This window comes from Tachysurus fulvidraco, chromosome 7 (assembly GCF_022655615.1).
Source record: "Tachysurus fulvidraco isolate hzauxx_2018 chromosome 7, HZAU_PFXX_2.0, whole genome shotgun sequence".
NCBI classification, from domain to species: Eukaryota; Metazoa; Chordata; class Actinopteri; order Siluriformes; family Bagridae; genus Tachysurus; species Tachysurus fulvidraco.
In genome coordinates, this window is record NC_062524.1 from 23,480,046 (window position 1) to 23,500,588 (window position 20,543).

Consider the following 20,543-nt stretch of genomic DNA (forward strand, 5'->3'; position numbering starts at 1 on the left):
TGTTGTTGTTTTTTCTTTTCCCGTGCTGTGCGATATCCTGGAGTAGTCGCTCTCTAGGATGCTCTTACCCCCGCTAATTTTCTTCCTGATCCCTCATCGTTCCTCACAGTATCCCTTCTCCAGATCTCCCTCTTTGATAACATGGAGGGTTTTTATGAGTCAGTAGCATTCATTAACATTAGGAGGCTCGAGCATAAACCTGTCTGATGTAATTATCCACTTTACCTTCTGATGAGTGTTCTGTACAAAAAAGTGGATTTACTGAAGATGATATTTGGCTAATAATAAAGAGGCTTAACATGTGTGTGTGTGTGTTGAAGCAGATGGAATGGGATTGATTTTTTTGCAGTGTGTGTATCTGTGTATGGCTTGAAGGGCAGAGGATGTCTCCCATAGAGCTTCATTCACAAAGACTTACTGTGGTGTACACATCCCATCCAGCCTGTGGAACAATGAAACAATGCTGCCATAGTAGTAGTGCATAATACTTGCAGTGTGTGTGTGTGTGTCTGTGTGTGTGTGTGTGTGTGTGTGTGTGTGTGTGTGTGTGAGAGAGAGAGAGTGAGTGAGTGAGATAGAGTGAGAGAGAGATCAAGACCATGAGTCTAACTTTATCTGTTTTTCCAATTCTTCCTTCCTCTTCATAAGTGTCTCCCTCCTCCTGTCGTTCTGCCAGCCATCTTAATACCTCAACACCCACATACTCTCTCTCTCTCTCTCTCTCTCTCTCTCTCTCTCTCTCTCTCTCTCTCTCTCTCTCTCTCTCTCTCTCTCTCATGCTCAGCTTAAATGTTTCCTTTAATTCATTTTTGACTATTTGGTCTATTTCTTCCTGCTTCTTCTCTCTTATTCCTTTAGCTAAACTCTTTCATTTGATCGACTCCATTTTCCTTCCTTGACCTTTACACTAAATCGTAATCTCATCTATTCCTTCGTACCCCATCAGAATCTCGGTTATAAATCAACGGTTTTCTCCGATTTTCTCTGCCATGCACCTCCATCCACAACAGCCCTCTCAGAAAAAAAGGTTGTCCTAACTGTATTTTATTTACTGATCTCTTTCTTTCCATGTAGAAACTGTTGCAGCTGCAGAACTTCAACACCCTCATGGCGGTGGTCGGAGGCCTCAGTAACAGCTCCATCTCCAGGCTTAAAGACACACAGAACCACATCAGTAATGATACCAACAAGGTGCTACACACATCATCACCATGCACATCAGTACCATAATCATCTTTTTATTTTTTTTTCATTTACTCGAGTTATGGGTCACCACTGAGGTTCATTGATCCAGATTTTCAGTTTGGCAAGGAGTTTATGCTGGACAACCTTCCTAATGCAACCGTTGCCAAATTATCAGGGTTTGGAAGCAGCACTAGGAGTGTGTCTTCTGCACTCTGTAACCTTAGTAGCTGGGGTTGGTTCTTTGGCCGGGAAACTCGGCCTACGTTGGTGAGAAGAAGGAAGCCTAGCCAATAGTCCTCAAGGGATGGTATTATCATACTCATAATAACTGTGCAGTCTCCAGTTAATCTACTCTTACTGTCCTGTAAAACCACTGAATGTAACCAAAGACAAACCAAAGAACCCTTAGAAGTGGTAGAGGATGTCAGAGCTTTCTTTCCTTCTTTCTTTCTTCCATCCATCCATCCATACATCCATCCATCCTTCCTTCCTTCCTTCCTTCCTTCCTTCCTTCCATCATTTTTTATTTCTTTTGCCTTCCTTCCATCATCGCCTTATTCTTTCCACTGTCTTCCTAAAAACCTTTCTTGCCTTCTTCTTTTCGTTCTTTCCCATTTCCCATTTTCCTTCCTTCTTGAAGTCTTGACATTGACATATGTCCTTTCTGCATTCCGTCTTACTCTCTTTCCTTTTTCCTTCCATTCTGCCCTTTAATTCTTCACAGGTTTTTAATATGCAATATTATTTACTTCCCTCTCTGCTGCTGCAGATCTTTAACAATCTGCTGGATCTGGTGACATCATGTGGGAACTATAGTCAGTACCGGCGGCGCTTCTCGGATTGTTCAGGTTTCCGCTTCCCAATCCTGGGCGTTCATCTGAAGGATCTGATCGCTGTACATGTGGCTCTGCCAGATTGGACTGATCATGAGAAAACACGTGTTAATCTGACCAAAACCCAACAGCTCTACTACATACTGCATGAGCTGGCACTGGTCCAGACAATGCCACCTAACATAGACGCCAACACCGACCTGCTTAACCTTCTCACGGTGAGACTGTGTGTGTGTGTGTGTGTGTGTGTGTGTGTGTGTGTGTGTGTGTGTGTGTGTGTGGTTGTATTTGTGTGTCTTTGCAAAACTGGTAAGTAATGTTCTCAACAGTGTTAACATTCACTGATTCTCCATTTTGAAACATATTATCTGCAATACAGAAAGGCAGCGTGTTGCAATTTTGGTTGGTGTGTATGTTTCTGTTTGCGTGTTAGTGTGGGATTTACTTCGCAGACGGTTGCGACATATTTAGCAATACTCTGTGTACGTCTATGTGTGTACTTGTTTACGTGAGAATAAATGTTTTGTCTGCAAGCCTTTTAAAGTCCTGAGCAGGTGGTAATAACATTTATTTAGCAAAGGGAAATGTTTGTGTATGTGTGTGTGTGTGTGTGTGTGTGTGTGTGTGTGTGTGTGTGTGTGTTTTGGAGACACATTTTGCCCTTTTCATCCATTGGAATTGCAAAGTTCTGTGAGCCATCTGAGAATTCTGAGAAATTAATCTAGACAGAATAAATTTTTTTTTTCATCACATGGTCCGCATATTAGATTTGGCACAGGTTTTACACCGAAGTTTCCTTCTCGGACGAAATCCTCCCATTTTTATCTGGGTTCAGGACTGGCATTTAGAGTTAACTTTTCAGTGGATGGGTTAGTGCCCTTGAACCTTGGGATCCTGCCGCTACTGTAATGCGAATACAGTAAAACTTATTATGGCTGGACAATATGAGCATATAATATCAGTATTGTGAAAAATTATGTCTTTTATTGAGATATTGGTTGTATAATGACAGATTGATTGTGACTACAGTGAAGATTTTAATGCTGCTTTAATGCACAAAATAGTTTGGCCAAATAAAATTAATGTTGGACACCCAAAATCACCCAAGATATGTTAGCATGTTGGAGCTATATGTCTAATAAATCTAACATGGTTACATAGGCACATTTATCTCCTTAGATTGTTAATGTAGTGTTGTGAAAGTGAGTAATTTATATTACGTTGCTGGTAAATGCTCGACTCTGATTGGTTAGAAGAGGTGCATTTTTTAATTGTATTTATTTATTTATTTTTTTAGGTTTTCTTCCTTTTTTTGTTGTTTCTGTTTTTTTTTTTTTTTGCTTCTCACAACTATTGAAGTTGTGATATACATGTTTATTTAACTTTTGGAAGGAGTCTCCAGTGCTAAAGACATGATAAATTCTTTTAGGCAGATTTGAAGAATTTCTGAGCGACATGACAAGCCACATGTATCGTCTTAAAAACAAACACAAGAGTGAGAAATGTGGGCTGGTGAGGGAAGTATCTTGTTTCTTGAATGTTCCAGACCAAAATAAATGGATTAAAAGTCAGTCAATCAATCAATCAATCAATCAATCAATCAATCAATCAATCAAACAATCAATCAATCAATCAGTGTTTTTCTAGAATAAATAACCAGGCTGTTATTAGATATGATTTTCCTGTACGAACAAAACAGTTTTTCCCCTTTCCTCCTCTTTTTCTTGCTATTGTAAGCATGAAGCTGAATATTGTAAAGTTATGTGGATAAGCATACATTCTCACAGCTTTAGAGAAATTTAGCATTTTTTTAACAAAGTAAATGAATCATTCCTTTTATGTTGCAGGTGTTTATTGATGATACTGGCTTTAGCTCTTTGAATGAAACAGGGATAAAGCACTTATTCTGAACGCTAATATCGTGCTTACATATATATTTACAGTACAGACCAAAAGTTTGGACACACCTTCTCATTCAAAGAGTTTTGAAATGAAAAAACTATGAAAATTGTAGATTCACATTGAAGGCATCAAAACTATGAATTAACACGTGTGGAATTATATACGTACATAACAAAAAAGTGTGAAACAACTGAAAATATGTCATATTCTAGGTTCTTCAAAGTAGCCACCTTTTGCTTTGATTACTGCTTTGCACACTCTTGGCATTCTCTTGATGAGCTTTAAGAGCTTTAATGTAACATGACACACACAAAGATGTTTTTTTTTGTGCTTTGCCAATATATATATATTGGCATAAAAAACCCATCTTTGTGTGTGTCTTGTTGAGGGTAAACAAATTTAGCATGTGGAAAGTTCACTGAACATATTTCCTGAACATGTATTTTTGTAAGCATTCATCATTCCTCATGTAAATATACAAGTAAGAATTCTGGGAATTAAGGACTGGAACATGGAACATGTCAGAAAATAGAATAATTTCAGTCTTCCTGCTTGTGTTGAAGAATTTCATACACACTTACACACAGATACGTTACAGTAGCATGCTCAGGAATTCACCCTGGAAGGAAATTGTGTATAAATACCCCGGTAGACATGCCCCAATCCTACTGAGACCCTGACAATGTGTAACTGTGTCACACACTCAAAGCCTAGTACTATGATAATGGCTATGACTTATGAAACCTGTCTAGACCTGCATTTATTTCACACCTATTAACCTTTATTCTGTAGAGTACACATTCTTCACACTGACATTTGTATAAAATAATGATTCTCAAGACACCTATCGGGTCATCTGCTGTCTCGGGCAAATCGATGTCTTGAAATTCACATTCTAGTCAAACTTGATCCTTTCAGACCCTGTCATGAATAGAAACATATAAGATTTAAACGATAATCGCAATTATTATTGCTAGACGATATGGTATGTGGTATATTTATTTGAGATACACTATATAGGCAATATTTAAGTTTATTAAAAGCAAAATAGTAGTTACATCTTAAGAATAAAAAGCTAAAGAAACAGTGATTAAATGGTCATTGATGTAAATTAACCTAGGAAATTAAAAAAAAACAAGGAAGAAAGCGCTTCTAGGAAAAAGGTATCAAGAAGAATGCGGTCATAATATATTTTCAAGGTCCTGTGCACATTTTGTAGTGTTGGTGTTCTTTGGGGTTCTTTTAGCTGTAGTAGTGCAAGAATTACTAAGACGTATTTTGTTTTGCGTTTTTATTTTAACAGCTATTTAGTTAGTCAACATATAAAGGTATATTTTAAATTATGTCCGGAACTACTTTCAGACTAGCTGGTATAGAAAATGAATCAATTCCACAGCTCTGTGGTTTAAAGGAAATGAAGGCATTTTGGTATGAAATAAATATCTGCTTAATGTTGCTTACTTTATTGAGATCAATTGATCAGTGATGCCTGTAAGATTTTAGGAAAACAATTGAAAGCCTCACATCAGCTGTATTTTTATACGGGGTTAATATTTTTCTGAATAAATACCTCGGCACAGGTAGGACTGGGTGCAGATATTATTGTTCATCAAGATAAATTAGTTTTTTAAGTCCAGGATGTTCTTTACAGACCGCAGCAGCACATTTTGTTTCAGCATGAATATTGGTCTAAATGGATCACACCATGTTCCAAGACGTCTCACAAATCTAGTATAAACCGTAGGGCAAATGATGGACTTATTAATCCTTAAGGAACGGCTTGATTGGGTTTCTGTGTCTCCCTGGAGAAAGTCAGGTTACGGAGCCAATGCACTGCTTTTGTGCTTTTTTGATTGTATATAATGTAGTATTGTGTGTGTGTGTGTGTGTGTGTGTGTGTGTGTGTGTGTGTGTGTGTGTGTGTGTGTGTGTTTTATGATAGGTATCACTGGACCAGTATCATACAGAAGATGAGATATACCAGCTCTCATTGCAAAGGGAACCTCGGAGTTCTAAACCTGCTGTGAGTTATTCCTCTGCTGTTAGTTTGCACCATTTCTCTTCTCCATTGTTGTTATCATGTTTAAAGTGTTGCCTTTGTTTGTGATTGTCCAATTAGAATTCAAACCCCACCTCCAACCTAGCAACTAAGCGACTATCGATGGTTGATGAGTGGGCAGCGTCAGTGAAGCCTAAAGCAGATCCTGCTGTCATCACCAAACACATTGAAAAGATGGTTGAGGTATGAAAGTATTTTAGCCCTAATTAGTATTTTTAAACTCATTAAATTCCCATATCTTTAGATTTATATGCCATATGGTGGTGCTATATCTTCCCTCCATCCCAAAAGTATTAATAAATATATTTCTAACCTTAGCTAGTTTAGCTGGTTTCCCACCTAAATGTCAGAAAGCTAGCTAGCATCTATGAAATATTCTCCATATTCATCATATCTTATTATTTCACATCTGCCATTGGTGAACTTGTTGAAACTTCTTGAACTTTACTATTACAACTAAATGTATTTATTTATCAGTAACCTTAGGGCCTTTTTACACCTGGTCACTTCATGTGTTTTCTCTGATTCGATAGCTATCTGATTTGTTAAAATTGTTCCATTTACATTAGGCCACATAAATGCGTCTTGGTGAATCGGATATCGATCCGATCTTTCTACTCCCGCCCAATATGCAAATATATTTCACCTCATTTCTGGGGCAATTGAAATGGAACATGCTTTGGTGTATGTGGTTGCTACAAAAAAACAGCATTTACTGTTTGCTGCATTTTCGCTGGCGGCAGCAGTGCATTTTAAGACCAAACGAGACACCTGGGTGAAAAATCGGAGCAGCGCTGGTGGGAAAACATATTTGTTTCTGGCGCGATGCACGACTCGCAAGTCACCTGCGAGTGAGGTACTCCCGTTTGGGAGGAGTATAGCGCTGACGTATGTGGCTTGAACAACCACATGCATTTACACCTGTCCAGGTTAATCTGAAATGCATCCCAGACCACCTCCTGAAGTGGTTTGAGCGATCGGATTTATATCCGTCTCAAAACCGTTTCGGAGGGCATTTAGACCTGGTCTTTTTACCATCGGATCACAGAAAACGCATGGTGACCAAGTGTAAAAAGCCCCATAGATACTTTACAACTAGTTACTTCCAGGATTTTTGCTGAATTTGCAGATTCAGACCTCTAGATTAAATTTTCTTTAACACATTCATATAAGACTAAATCAGATTTTAAGAGAAATGCATAAACTTATCATGTTTCCTGTTACTGTAGTACTGATTATTAATCTATGTAATTGCAATGAAGCATCCGATGGAAAATAATTGTTGGAAATTAGGCACCATTAGGCAGCTTTGAGTAAGTTATACAGTATGTACTGTAATATGAAAGCACTGGTATTCTCAGCTACAAGTTATAATGGACTTTCATTCTTTTCATCCTTGCCAATAAAGCATAAAATCATATTGAATTAAATCATCATCTGAAAGCAAAAGCATGACTGTTTACATTGTTAGCAAATAATCTGTCTTGTTTCCACGGTCGCAGTCTGTCTTCAAAAATTTCGACACAGATGGAGACGGCTATATTTCCCGTGAGGAGTTTGAGAGCATCCGGAATAATTTCCCATATCTCAGCAAGTTTGGAGAGCTGGATACAAACCAGTGAGTGTAGAAACACTGACCTTGGCACTGAAGTGCTGACCTTCATGCTACTCATTCATTCATTCATTTTCTACCACTTATCCGAACTTCTCGGGTCACGGGGATCCTGTGCCTATCTGAGGCATCATCGGGCATCAAGGCAGGATACACCCTGGACGGACCCTGGAACCCCCCTTCATGCTACTTTTACATTTAAATCTTTACCATTACAACTTGTGTTGTGTCAGTTGAAAACAAATCTTAAACTACCAGCCAGACCAAACACCAGATTTGTTATGTCTGAGAAGTAGCATTGGTGTGAGTAAAGCCAAAATAGACAAAACAATAAAAAAAATAAAAAAAATCCCTTGCTGTTCTCCATACTGAATTAAATCAAGTAGGAAAAATGCATGACCTTGAAAAGAAAAGCCACGTTTACACTGTCCAGGTATCTAATATTTACAAAATGAAGAGTCTTTGATATCTGATGGTAATCTGAGGAAAAGTAAGAATATTTCACCTTTCAAGGTGTCTTAAGCACTATTCGGACGGGATTAGTTTTACGTGGGGACGTGGAGTAATGCAATTTTACCTCAGGACGTCTGTAATATTAATTGGCCAATTCACACGGGACAAGACATCTCAGTAAAACTAGCAGAAGTGGGAGGGGTAACTCGCTTTACACACCACAGTAACCTCCTTGTCGTCATGTGTGTATGACGTTGCTTCCTGTTTCAAGCGCCTTCATGCTTGAAAAACGTGCCAAAAACTACTTTTAAACAGGAAATGACGGAATTTTACTGTACATATTTACAGCATGTCTATTCGGACGGGATTAGTATCACCTGAGGTAATTTTTCCGGACCTTTTTACAGAAGGTAAAAGTTGCCGCAATCTTTGCTGACATTGTCCGTAATGATTACCGAGATGGCACATTCGGACGGGACTAGAATCACTGAGAAGCTCTGGTAATAATTACTTTACCCTCACATCCCCACATAAAACTAATCCCGTCCGAATAGACTAGAATGGTTATAGATATATTTTTTATCTGTAATTGTTTTGTGAAAAGGTTGATTTTACTGCACAATACTGCAGAATCTCCATCCAGGTAGTTTGCCACTGTTAGCAAGTCGTTCCCAACTGCACAACTGCTATTATTATACCATACCATATTGTTGTTAATACTGAAATGGTAGAAATTGTATATTTCTGTCCTGTTTATTGATCTATTCTAGTCTATTTCTGATGCGATCTGCCAATCCCTAATCAAATGTTCATGTAAAAGTACAAGCTGTGCTTTTTGCCCAGACTTCTTCAATGTAATTATTAATAACTGTGTTTGACTTCTCCAGAGTATTTAATGTTTAGTATTCACTGTTGTACATACTGTACCATTCAAACTGATTTACTGTCAGCCTACGTGACTCCTTACGCAAAAGTCCCTTTTTTATTAGTCTAATTTTTATTTTTCCGGTCAGCCTTTTTTTTTTCTTTTACAGTTCAGTTGAACTCTTTTCCACTTAATTATCCTGTTTCTCTCATACATTATGTTAATCTGGCACACATTTCTTCTGTTCTCTCTTTCTTTCTGTCTCTGTCTCTCTATCAGAGATGGTAAGATCAGCAGGGAGGAGATGATCGACTATTTTATGAAGGCCAGTTCACTGCTGAACTGTAAGATGGGCTTCATTCACACGTTCACAGAGACCACTTATGTTAAACCCACCTTCTGTGAGCACTGCGCCGGATTTGTGAGTACCTCTTGCAACACTTTCGTGGATAGATAAATACATTCGAGGACATATTTATTACCAGATACAGACAATTACTGGGATCATTTAGGAAAATGGGGGAATAAAACAGATCAATCTTACACACAGTCATTCAGATTCCTACAGAAAGTGACTTTTTCTATAACGATGATCACATTTAAGTGTCACATTTACACTGTGGTCGGAATTAAAATAAAAAATCCACATTCACAAACCTAAGAACACAAATGAGTTATAAGAATTGAGTTAAAATTAAGTGCTCAAGATCGTTTAACAAGTGATTTTACTTATTAAAATGGTTCCAATCATTTTGAAACCAGCTAAAAAATGCACCACTTGAAAAAACACGGCGTAAATTTCAAGAGTCAAGTCAAGAAGCTTTTATTGTCATTTCAACCATATACTGTATAGCTGTTGCAGTACACAGTGAAATGAGACAACGTTTCTCCAGGATCAAGGTGCTACATAAAACAAAGACAGGGCTAAGGACATGTAAGTAGTCTTAGCCACATAAAATGCAACTGTGCAACCTGGTGCAAACAGTGCAGGACAATACAAACAAGACAGACAAGACAGTGCAGGACAAGACAAACAAGACAGTGCAGAACAATACAAACAAGACAGACAAGACAGTGCAGGACAAGACAGACAAGACTGTGGTTACAAGACAATACACAAAATACAAAAAAGACAGTACACAAAAGACAGTAAACAAAAAACAGCGCAGACCGACCAGTGTCAATACTGTATTGACCGACCAGTGTCAATTTGGTAGTTTATTGTCATATTTTTAGGATTTAAATGTCCCTCATTTGTTATGGATTTACTTTAGGCACTTATTTGTGCTCAATGAGGGGTGCTAATAATAAGGAGATGGCCTATATTGTTTGTGTATATATATATATATATATATATATATATATATATATATATATATATATATATATATATATATATTGTAGAATTTCATAACAGTCTCAGAAATATCTCAGATTTTTTACTTGCTATCTTGCTTAGGATTTTTTTTTCTTTTTTTTACATTGTGTATTTGACAGAGCTCCAAATTCAGAACCCAAACTCCTCCACACATTCTGCCATTCAGCTGCTCATTCTGCACTCTGTCTGTGTGTGTGTCTGTGTGTGTGTGTATATATAGGTCAGTTTGTACAGACTAAACTAATTGGCTTGAATTCACCGCACTTCACCAATGTTTTTTTTTTGTTTGTTTTAAATTTCCTTGTGTGAGAGATGTACAAGTGGTTCTAGATTTGGTATCAGGAGTTGTGTGCTTGTGTTGTTTTGTGCTAAACCTCCCTGAACATTTTTTTGTGTGCCGAAAAGGTGATCATGAGGTTGTTTGTGTGTTCATTTGTGAGGGATCATTTGTGTACATGTGCCGTATCCATGCATGTTCTAGACCCTCAGATCTTGCTGTGTGTGTGTGTGTGTGTGTGTGTGTGTGTGTGTGTGTGTGTGTGTGTGTGTGTGTGTGTGTGTGTGTGTGTGTGTGTGTGTGCTTGTGTGTGTGATGCTCTGGCCAATCCTTTCATGTATTGTTTCCCTGCTGTGATGTGATCGCATCTCTCTTGATCCTGACTCCCCTTTTTCCATTACCGCTTTTCTGCTGTTCTTTCCATTCATCCATCACTTTTCTCTTCCAGTCTTTTTTATTTAACCAGCATAATTCTTTTTTTTCTAGATATGGGGTTTTTATAAACAAGGCTACAAGTGCAAAGGTAAGAATATTCACAGTACAACAAGCTTCCAATGGCACTGGTACTCCCCGAATTACATAATTTTGTGTGTGTGTGTGTGTGTGTGTGTGTGTGTGTGTGTGTGTGTGTGTGTGTGTGTGTGTGTGTGTGTGTGTGTGTGTGTGTGTGTGCGTGTGTGTGTGCACGCCGATTCTGCCATACTCTTTCATTGATAGCAATGAAGCTCGGTTTATTCCTTATTCCTTTTTATTCATGTCTGATAGTGAGGCACATTGATATTTTTTTTAGAACAGTAGAAGGATCTTAGCTTTTCTTAGCTCACCTAACAAACAAGGTAGACAGCAGTAAAGAAGTAGTGATGAGATTCTAACATTTAAATATCTTTTGAACAGTTATGTATTTAGTGACTTTTAATGCTTTTAACATAAAAAAGGAACATAGGAAAATACTTTCCTGTTATCACTTAAGTTAGAGCATCTATAAACTAGAAAATAAGTGCAAGAGTAACACAGTGGTTAAAATATTAGGCTGCCGATTGGAAGATCGGATGCTGCACACACTAGGGCCCTTGAGCAAGGCCCTTAAGAATTAACTGCTCATTTGTGTAAATGAGATAAATGTAAGTCTGTCACAACCGGAAGTGGACGGAGACAGAACCGTATGCAGGATAGCTTCAAAGGAAAGGGGTTTAATAAATGATAACAACAAGGACATAAAGACGATAACAAAAGCAATACAAATGAAGACACTTAACAAAGACTAGACATGACGAGGGGTAAACGTAACTAATGATTCCGCGCTGCACTCGGCAACGCGGCTCACTTAAATATAAAAAGACACGATGACACAATAAGGAACAGGTGTGAAGACAGGGAGGGGCAGACGAAGGCGGGGCAGACACGTGACGAAGATGATAAACAAAAACAGCACGTGGCCAAAAGTCCCGGTTGTGTCTTGACAAAGTCGCTTTAGAAAAAAAAAAACAATCTGCCAATATTGTAAATGTTTACAGTTGTACAGTACATGTAAAAGTAAACAGCCAGCATTTTTTTTTTTTAATTTAAATTAATATATTTCTATATTTTTTTTAGATTTCCTACCTCAGGTATGCACACTATGTTGCCTAGGGCACTAATATGGATCTCTGCTCTATACTCATGTGTCACGCTCCCACACCTACAATTTTCTGTCCTGTCTTCATTATTCTCTATTTCTGTATAGGTGTGTCAAGCTCTCCCTCCATCTCTGGGTTCTTTGTGGTGTCTATCACTTTAGGCATGTGTGTGAAAGTGCCCCCCCCCCCCCACACACACGTTTATATGCACTGTACTGTAGTTCCCTTTTTTCCTTCTCATCCCTCCCATCTCTTCCCTTCTCCATTTCCACTCTTCTCTTTTATTATGCGTTCTCCCTCTCCCCCTCCCTCTCTTTCCTTTTGTCTTTCCCGACTTACACCGTCCCTTGTTCTTTCTTTCACCTTTTCCCCCAGTGTGTGGTGTGAACTGTCATAAGGCGTGTCGCTCGCGGTTGGCGGTGGAATGTCGCAAGCGAGCAAAGAGCATCAGTCACGAAACTCCGCCTACCCTTCAGGCTCGCTCGTACAGCTTTCCACCTCCATCAAACTCTCACACAAATCTCCAGAATACAGGTAATGTGCATCATCATATAGAAGTACTCATAAGTCAAGCTAAGAAGCTTTTATTGTCATTTTAACCATATATAGCAGAAGCAGTACATAATGAAATAAGACAACGTTTCTCCAAGACCGTAGTGCTTCATAGAACAAAGACAGAGCTACATAGAAAAACACAGAGCTAAGGACTTAAAGTAATAAAGTGCATTTGTGCAACCTGGTGCAAACAGTGCGAGACGAAAGACAGTGAAAACAACCAATACAAAACACCACAAGGCAATACAGAAAAGCAGCACCAACCAGAGTACATACTGTATATGTGGTATTCGTGTATACGAGGTGTTATATAAAGACATAATGCCACTATGAATGAACTGGAATATTTTTTTTTCCATGGTAATTACTCAGTTTTTTTTTTTTAACGCCGACTCAAGAAGAATAAAGCCTAATTTATAACTCCGCATATGATGTTTGGTTCAATACCAACGTAATTAGTGGAGGCAGTATAGCACCATGTGACTAACTGTGTCCCTAACTGAATAAATACAGCTGAATAATAACCGAATAATGCGTCTCGACTTGAATAAACAACCTAATTTCGTGTCTCAGATCACATTATACTTCTCTACTAACACTAACAGTTTTTCTATTATACAGTAGTTGTGCGAATTTTAAAAACCTCTTTTAAACCTACAGGACTAAACAGTCTCTTAGGAAATATTGTAAATATAATAATATCTAAATAGAAATAAATCATAAATATAAGTATACCCTAAATAGTACTGTATGTGTGAGACTAATCGATGTTTCTGTCAGTATAAATTTCTGTCCAAAAGTGAATACTAAAACTTTTAAGAAACTGAAAATCGAACGAAACGATTAAAAGAATTCAAAACAGACTTTAATTCACACTTCAGGTAAATAGTTTCAAACTGTTCAATGGAGATTGAGAGTAAATCTGTTTTACGCATATACAGATGTTTACAGACACACACACACACACACACACACACACACACACACACACACACACACACACACACACACGTCTCTATAGGAGCTGTCAAGACAGAGGTGAGTCATCAGAGTTAATTGCTTCCTCATCCTTGTATGAGGATTGAAAATGTGTGTGTGTGTATGTGAGTGTGTGTGTGCGCGTGCGTGCGTGCGTGTGTCTATAAATTGGCACGTGCAAGTTCTGTCTCTCCAAGTAACAGCTAGCTTCGTCTAGCACATTGCACGATCATGTTTCTATTTCCGGCTGCTTCACATCAGACTAGCATTATGTCAAATTTGTGTTTTAGCTCAACACTCTTTTGCTTATCTTTTAAAAACTGTGTTTTTTTCAGTGATTGCAGAGGAGGACACAGAGGCACTGAGCGAAGCGGTGTTTGAAGCCAATCTATAATTCAGGTACATCAGAGATTTAAAGATATTACTCTATTGATCATTTTATAATTCTTGGAGTTTTTTTATTGGATCATTTTTGGATCATTCTTGAGTATTTATTAGGGTCCACCTGCTTATTTGCCAGTTCCCACTTTCCATCCAACTCTCCACTATCTATCACATGCTCCAAAGGTTCAGCATGTGAAATTTCTTCATTGTTGATCATGGCTTCCAGGTAACCTAGCAGAAGAAAGATGAACACTGGAAAGTCATCCAGCCTTCCTCTGACCGCAGCTCAACTCCTCTAAACAGAAAAAAAAGGCTGAAGTAGATGAGTATAAAAGACTCTCCTACAATCACCTCCACCTCTACCGGTCTGTTAGTAGCCCGAAACGGACGTCAGTCATCATGCGATTTTACTCCTCATCATGCTACTCGATTTTAAACATCATCTCCGATCATGACCAGGCACACACGCAACACCAAGACCGAGACGTCAGCATGCTTCCATCTTGTGGATAAGAGCTGCAAGTGCAAAGCAGATTGAGCACTTGTTCCTCTCCGAATTTTTTTTTTTTTTAACATCATCTTGAATGTCATATTTTATATATATATATAAAAATATCTGTTTGTCAATAGCGTTAGTGTTTTTATATCTCCAGTTTAAAAGTAATCTTTTAGTGATTCGTGAGACTGAAAAGAGAGAAAAATAGTTAAGATTAAAAAAAAAATAAAAAATACATATGTTACGCTTTCTATGAAGGTTATATGACACATTCATGTCATGCTATAATGCATTCATAAGGCACTATAGACATCATAATAAAAACAATTTATGAACACGTTATACTTTATTAGTTTTCATATTATAACAAACACTAATACAAAAATCCAAGCCCATGTTTGTACGGTGCATCACAAGAATGACATTTTTGGAAACATGGCTATAATTAAACATAATTGACTGTGGTGCTGACGTTTGTTATTATTGGTGACTTATTGTGTATAAGCATAAGCTTAGAATGCATTCGTACTCCATTAAAGCAATATATAGAGTATAAGCCCTTATAAATGCATTATGACATGACTGTTTCAGCGATTGTGGAAAGTGTTACCTGACTATACAAAGAGTAAATTCGATAACACCTTTTATGAAGCCCGTATTCTTATGAGTACTTAGAATACTGTATAAGTATTAAAGTGTAATAATACTGTATAAGTATACTGTAGAATACTGAATACTAGAATACTGTATAAGTAATAAAGTGTAATAATGCCACAAACGGCTTTACTAACATGCCGTGACTATTTACTTGATAATCATGTTAATGACAGTGTCATTATTTGTTATAATACCCTGTGGAAATGTATTTTATTAATTGTTAAAAAAAATGTAAAAAAAGATTACATTTGGAAGAAAAAACAACTTAAGCACTATTCGGACGGGACTAGTTTTACATGAGGACGTGGAGTAATGCAATTTTACCTCAGGACGTCTGTAATATTACTTGGCCAATTCGCACGGGACAAGACATCTCAGTAAAACTAGCAGAAGTGGGAGGGGTAACTCGCTTTATGCACAATAGTAACCTCCTTGTCGTCATGTGCGTATGACGTTGCTTCCTGTTTCAAGCGCCTTCATGCTTGCAAAACGTTCCCAAAAACTACTTTTTAAAAGGAAATGACGGAGTTTTTCGGAAGTATTACTTGAGGTAATTTTTCCAGGCCTTTTTACAGAAGGTAAAAGTCGCCGTAATCTTTACTGACATTGTCCGTAATGATGACCGAGATGGCACATTCGGACGGGACTAAAATCACAGAGAAGCTCTGGTAATAATTACTTTACCCCCACGTCCCCACGTAAAACTAGTCCCGTCCGAATAGTTCTTTAGAGTAATTTTATTGGCAATTTATCGAAATATAAAATTTATAGTCAAATTTGTATTTGTTTTCAGATTTCATTCCCTGTTACCTTTCTAATCCTTGGTTTTTGAAAAAGTTTATTGATTATTTAAAAATAAAACAAACACAATTCGTTATTGTTTGTGTTGATATTCTAGCATTACATAATAATTTATCAAGCAGTTACTTATTAGAGCTTTATAACATGCTTATAAGCATCCAATCTATAAAGAACGATAATCCCATTTCTAATGATTTATGATCAAGGCTTCATAGGAGATGTTACTGAAATAATGCGTTCCTTTACTCTAGGTGCTGAGATTATCAATGTTACGCCAGCTTGTGTTGTCGTTGTGAGTCGTTCGACTTTGACTGCAATATATTTCATGCTAAAACAATATGAATAATTGTACAGTTTAAAGCATGTGAAAAAAAAACTCTGTCCTTTTTTCCCCTCTCTCTTTTTTCTTTCTTTTTTTTTTTTGAATGACCTTTCATATGGATATTTTTTACATTTATCTTGAGATCAATGTTTATCTTAAATGTGTTTGTAAGTCATGAGATAAAGAACACCTTCATTCTCAGAACACTTCCATTAACTGAACCATGAATGTAGACAATCCAGTTGATTTTGTTGGGTGATTAAAAAAAATGCTTCTTTAAATTAGGGTATGATTTTTATTTTATTTTTTTATTTTTATTTGACCTCGCTGTTGTATTGTGGTTGAACTGCCAATATGCTAAATATGTTTACCTGTTTTGTGTTTTAACATTTTTTAGCATGCACTATGAACATTTTATACTACTCTATGCGTGTATATATAAAGAGAGACTGAGAGCTAAAGAGAAAGAGAGAGAGAGAGAGAGAGAGAGAGAGAGAGAGAGAGAGAGAGTGTACTTAACTTGCTTTCTAATATTCGGATGTTTCTCGGTGCTGTGTGTTATCATGGTAATTTATGATCCTATTATTGTACAAGTCTAGTCAGATGTTTTACAGTCTCTCAATAGGCAAGACTTCCATATAAGAAATGAAGTATAAGGTTATTAATGTCTGCCTGCTGCCTGTCACTTCTTTCTCTCTCTTCCATTGTTCACTCTATTTGTGCACACTTGACTCGACACAGGTAAAATAAAACCTGCATGTCCACCTACAGCAGGTTGTCGGTGATTATTTAAACCTCTAACTTCACTTGATGTAACACAAGCCATAACAGAGCTAACTTTAAACTTCTAACATAATGTAACTGTAAAGGGATAAAAATTACACATTGTGAACATTACACATTTTCAATCCTCTGCCAACTGCTGTGGTATAAGAAGAATTAAGCACTTTTGCATAAAGTTATTGAAAGATAATTAACTGATGTTCAGTGTTATAACTGCTATATTATATACTTGTTATGTATACATACATACTCTACGTAATACCTAATAAGGCCCGCCTACTGAATACACCATGCATTCTTGTAACAGTTTATAAGACTGGAAGAACATTATGTATAAATCTACAACCTCTACAAAAAATCTACATTTTTTTTATGCATGTTACGTGTTATAAATACCTTATAACATGTTATGAACGCGATCAGAAGTCATAAGCCGTTACAGGAAGTTTTTCCAAGCAATGCAAGCAATCTTCAGTTCTTTTGTGAATTTAAAATTGCTCACAGTTTTTCATTTCTGAATAAATACATTTGCATCCCTGCTTTGCTGCATGCCGCATACTCAAAGCACTAAAGGGGTTTAAAAAAAAAAACACATTCTGTTTTATAGTATGTATTCATAAATCCTGTTCAATGCTCCATTTCCTTTTAGCTCTGTATCTTAGAGAGCGCTTTGCTCTGAAATGTAGGTTCATGTTTTGGAAATGTGAATTGGACTAATGGATGGATAGACCGATGAAGAAACACAGTCCTCAATTAACTAAGGCCTTTAAAGCACTCAGTGTTTATCGTTTGTAAAGCGTTTATCTTTCCAGTGCTCTCAATTCAGCTGCTCTGCAAGGGTCCAGGCTTTCAGTGAGTTATTTTCGCGTTCTTGCACCCTGGAGCTTGTGCTTTTATATAGATGATAATAAATTCATTACGGTTTCTTTTTCATCTCCTCATGCTAACGTTACTGTGGGATTTCATTCTTTCTTTTTTCTATGGTGACACTTAAATTTGTGTTCATAATGCCAGATAAACACATCATGACAACAGACATGATATGATATGAGATGGGCTTAGATTTTTAATAATCAAAAAAGTAAACAAAACGTCATAACGTATTAGAATTTGTTTATAAACCAAGCATTATATGTACTGAATTACTGCACTTCAATAGAAAGGTCTATAATGCATTATGAGTTGTTATTACTTTGTACATATCTTGAATCTATGGTCATTCTTAACACATTCATAGCATTATTGCACCTCATGAAGCATTTTATTATTTATGAGATGGCAGTATAGTTTATAGTAGTAGTGAATGGTTAAATAGTATTATAAGTATTGTTTTTAACACATTATGTCATCAGGCCCCATTTTGCATAGTGCTTTATGAGTTGAAATAGTGTGTTATAATGCAACATAACAACATGTGAACACATTCAAAAGTGTAGCAAAATCTGTAATGCATTAAAGATGTGTATAATGCATTATGTATACATTATAACATGTTATGGATGTATCCAAAAAACATTATATAGTACGAATAGTCTTTAAAGAAAATTCTTGACCTTACCAGGATTGTTTTGTGTATTTTAACAGTGAGACATATTGTAACTTGTTTATAATGCCTCCTAAGTGAATCATAGTTTAAACAATGTTTCATTTCCTGTTCCAGTGAGGTTTCGTGTAAATCTGTGACTGCTCCAGATTTCCCGATCTGCTGCACAAAACGACGGCCTATTCAATTTAACATGTCGGAACGGGTCGAAGAATGATTCCGCTAACTACCTAATAACAACAAGATGAAGATTGTTAGCAGCAGGAAGAAGCCATCTTAATGGCGATCTGCTCGTTAACGACACCTCGGAAACGAGTGCATGATGCCTGCTGGAGGTTTGCCATTAATGGGACGTTGCTGATTGCTGGTAGGATTCAGAGAGTGGGACTTTGTCAATATCTCGTTTAGAGGATATTATTGCCTCGTGCTGTTTATGTGCAGGGTGATTCAGAGTTCAGAGATATACAGCCGCAGCCTAAAGCACTAAATTCATTGGGAGAGCCGGGACGCTGGGAAATGCCTTTTTAATACGCTTCTTTTTTAGTACCATCTAGGGTGGCATCAATGGAGACAGGAATGGGGCAAGTGGCATCAAGGCATTTCTCTATGAGCCTCAAGGAAAGGTCCTTAATCTGATTTTTTTCTCTTTATATTCTACTGTAAGATAAGACAATGCTAACTTATTGTTGTTTGCTTCTTTATTCCTTTCTCAGTATACTCGTTCTTATTACCGAAACATCTAATTCTGTAGTCCATCTGAAGGCCACAGGAGTCTTTTAAATATGGAAATGCACTCGACAGGCGTTAGATGTCGCTGTTGAGCTTCTGCAAAACTTAGAAAATGAGTAGTGACAGGTGTTTTGGTACTCTTGAAATTTGGAGATCTCTTACCAAAAAAAAAATAAAAATAAATAAATAAATATATAAATATATATATATATATGCGTATGTATATATATATATATATATATATATATATATATATATATATATATATATATATATATATATATATATATAAACAGCAGTTAGGGGAGATAAGAAACGGGTAAAATTTCTCACACGTGAACAGACATGAGACAGACACCGAAATAGGGGCAGTAATTAAAATGCATATTGAGCATAGCCTTTATAATCCTCATTACAGTCTTATTTTCAGTGACCATGTGATAACAAGATATTTATTTCAGTGTTTGCATTCTGACTCCAAAATAGGAATGTATGTTTTACAATTAAACTGTTTAATATAATTTATAACTGTTTTAATATCATTATCTCTCTCTCTCTCTCTCTCTCTCTCTCTCTCTCTCTCTCTCTCTCTCTCTCTCTCTCTCTCTCTCTCTTATTATTTTACATTTAAATTACAAAATACTGCATGTTGTTGCTGTATTTTAGAGGGATTTTGGATGATTTGTACTTAACACAACAAGTAAGTATTATTAAGCAGATTTAAAAGAGTTTACAAATTTTAACTACTCAAACATGCGCCTAGAAAAGGTAGTGTGTTAGCTTACAGTAGCTAGCTAGTTTAGTTTGTAAATAGATTTTTGTTAGCTAGTTGGTTAGGATTTATAAAGTAGCTTGTAAATTTAGCTACAGTAGCTTGTCAAATTACAGAGCTAGTTAAGATTAGTTTTTACAAATTGGATTTAAATTAGCAAGCTACAGGACAAAACAGTTACTGAAATGAATGAATGAATTAGCTACATGTTAGGTAATAATTTGTGCAGTTATTATTTTGTCTTGGACCATATATAAACATCTGTTATGTGAAATAGCTTCTTCAGTGCAGAACTAAATAAAAAAACAAACTGAAATTTATAAGATTCTTATTTTTCCTTTAA

At 36.7% G+C, this 20,543-nt stretch overlaps 1 protein-coding gene across 5 annotated transcripts in view; it reads left to right on the top strand.

Annotated features, from left to right (window-relative positions):
• The window catches only part of LOC113635487 (RAS guanyl-releasing protein 2), a 41,058-nt gene extending 21,527 nt beyond the window's left edge, over nt 1-19,531 (top strand). For 2 of the 5 annotated variants that reach the window (XM_027134967.2, XM_047816290.1), the window contains 10 exons: nt 1,075-1,191; nt 1,955-2,236; nt 5,863-5,943; nt 6,040-6,162; nt 7,482-7,597; nt 9,189-9,330; nt 11,051-11,087; nt 12,556-12,714; nt 14,049-14,112; nt 14,324-17,143. In XM_027134967.2, coding sequence (XP_026990768.1) covers nt 1,075-1,191; nt 1,955-2,236; nt 5,863-5,943; nt 6,040-6,162; nt 7,482-7,597; nt 9,189-9,330; nt 11,051-11,087; nt 12,556-12,714; nt 14,049-14,107 — 1,116 coding nt within the window. In that variant the 3' untranslated portion in view covers nt 14,108-14,112; nt 14,324-17,143. Of the gene's footprint in view, nt 1-1,074; nt 1,192-1,954; nt 2,237-5,862; nt 5,944-6,039; nt 6,163-7,481; nt 7,598-9,188; nt 9,331-11,050; nt 11,088-12,555; nt 12,715-14,048; nt 14,113-14,233; nt 17,144-18,816 lie in introns of those variants that run through there. The other 3 variants (XM_047816289.1, XM_047816288.1, XM_027134968.2) reach the window with 3 other exon arrangements.
• Nucleotides 19,532-20,543: the final 1,012 nt, after the last annotated feature.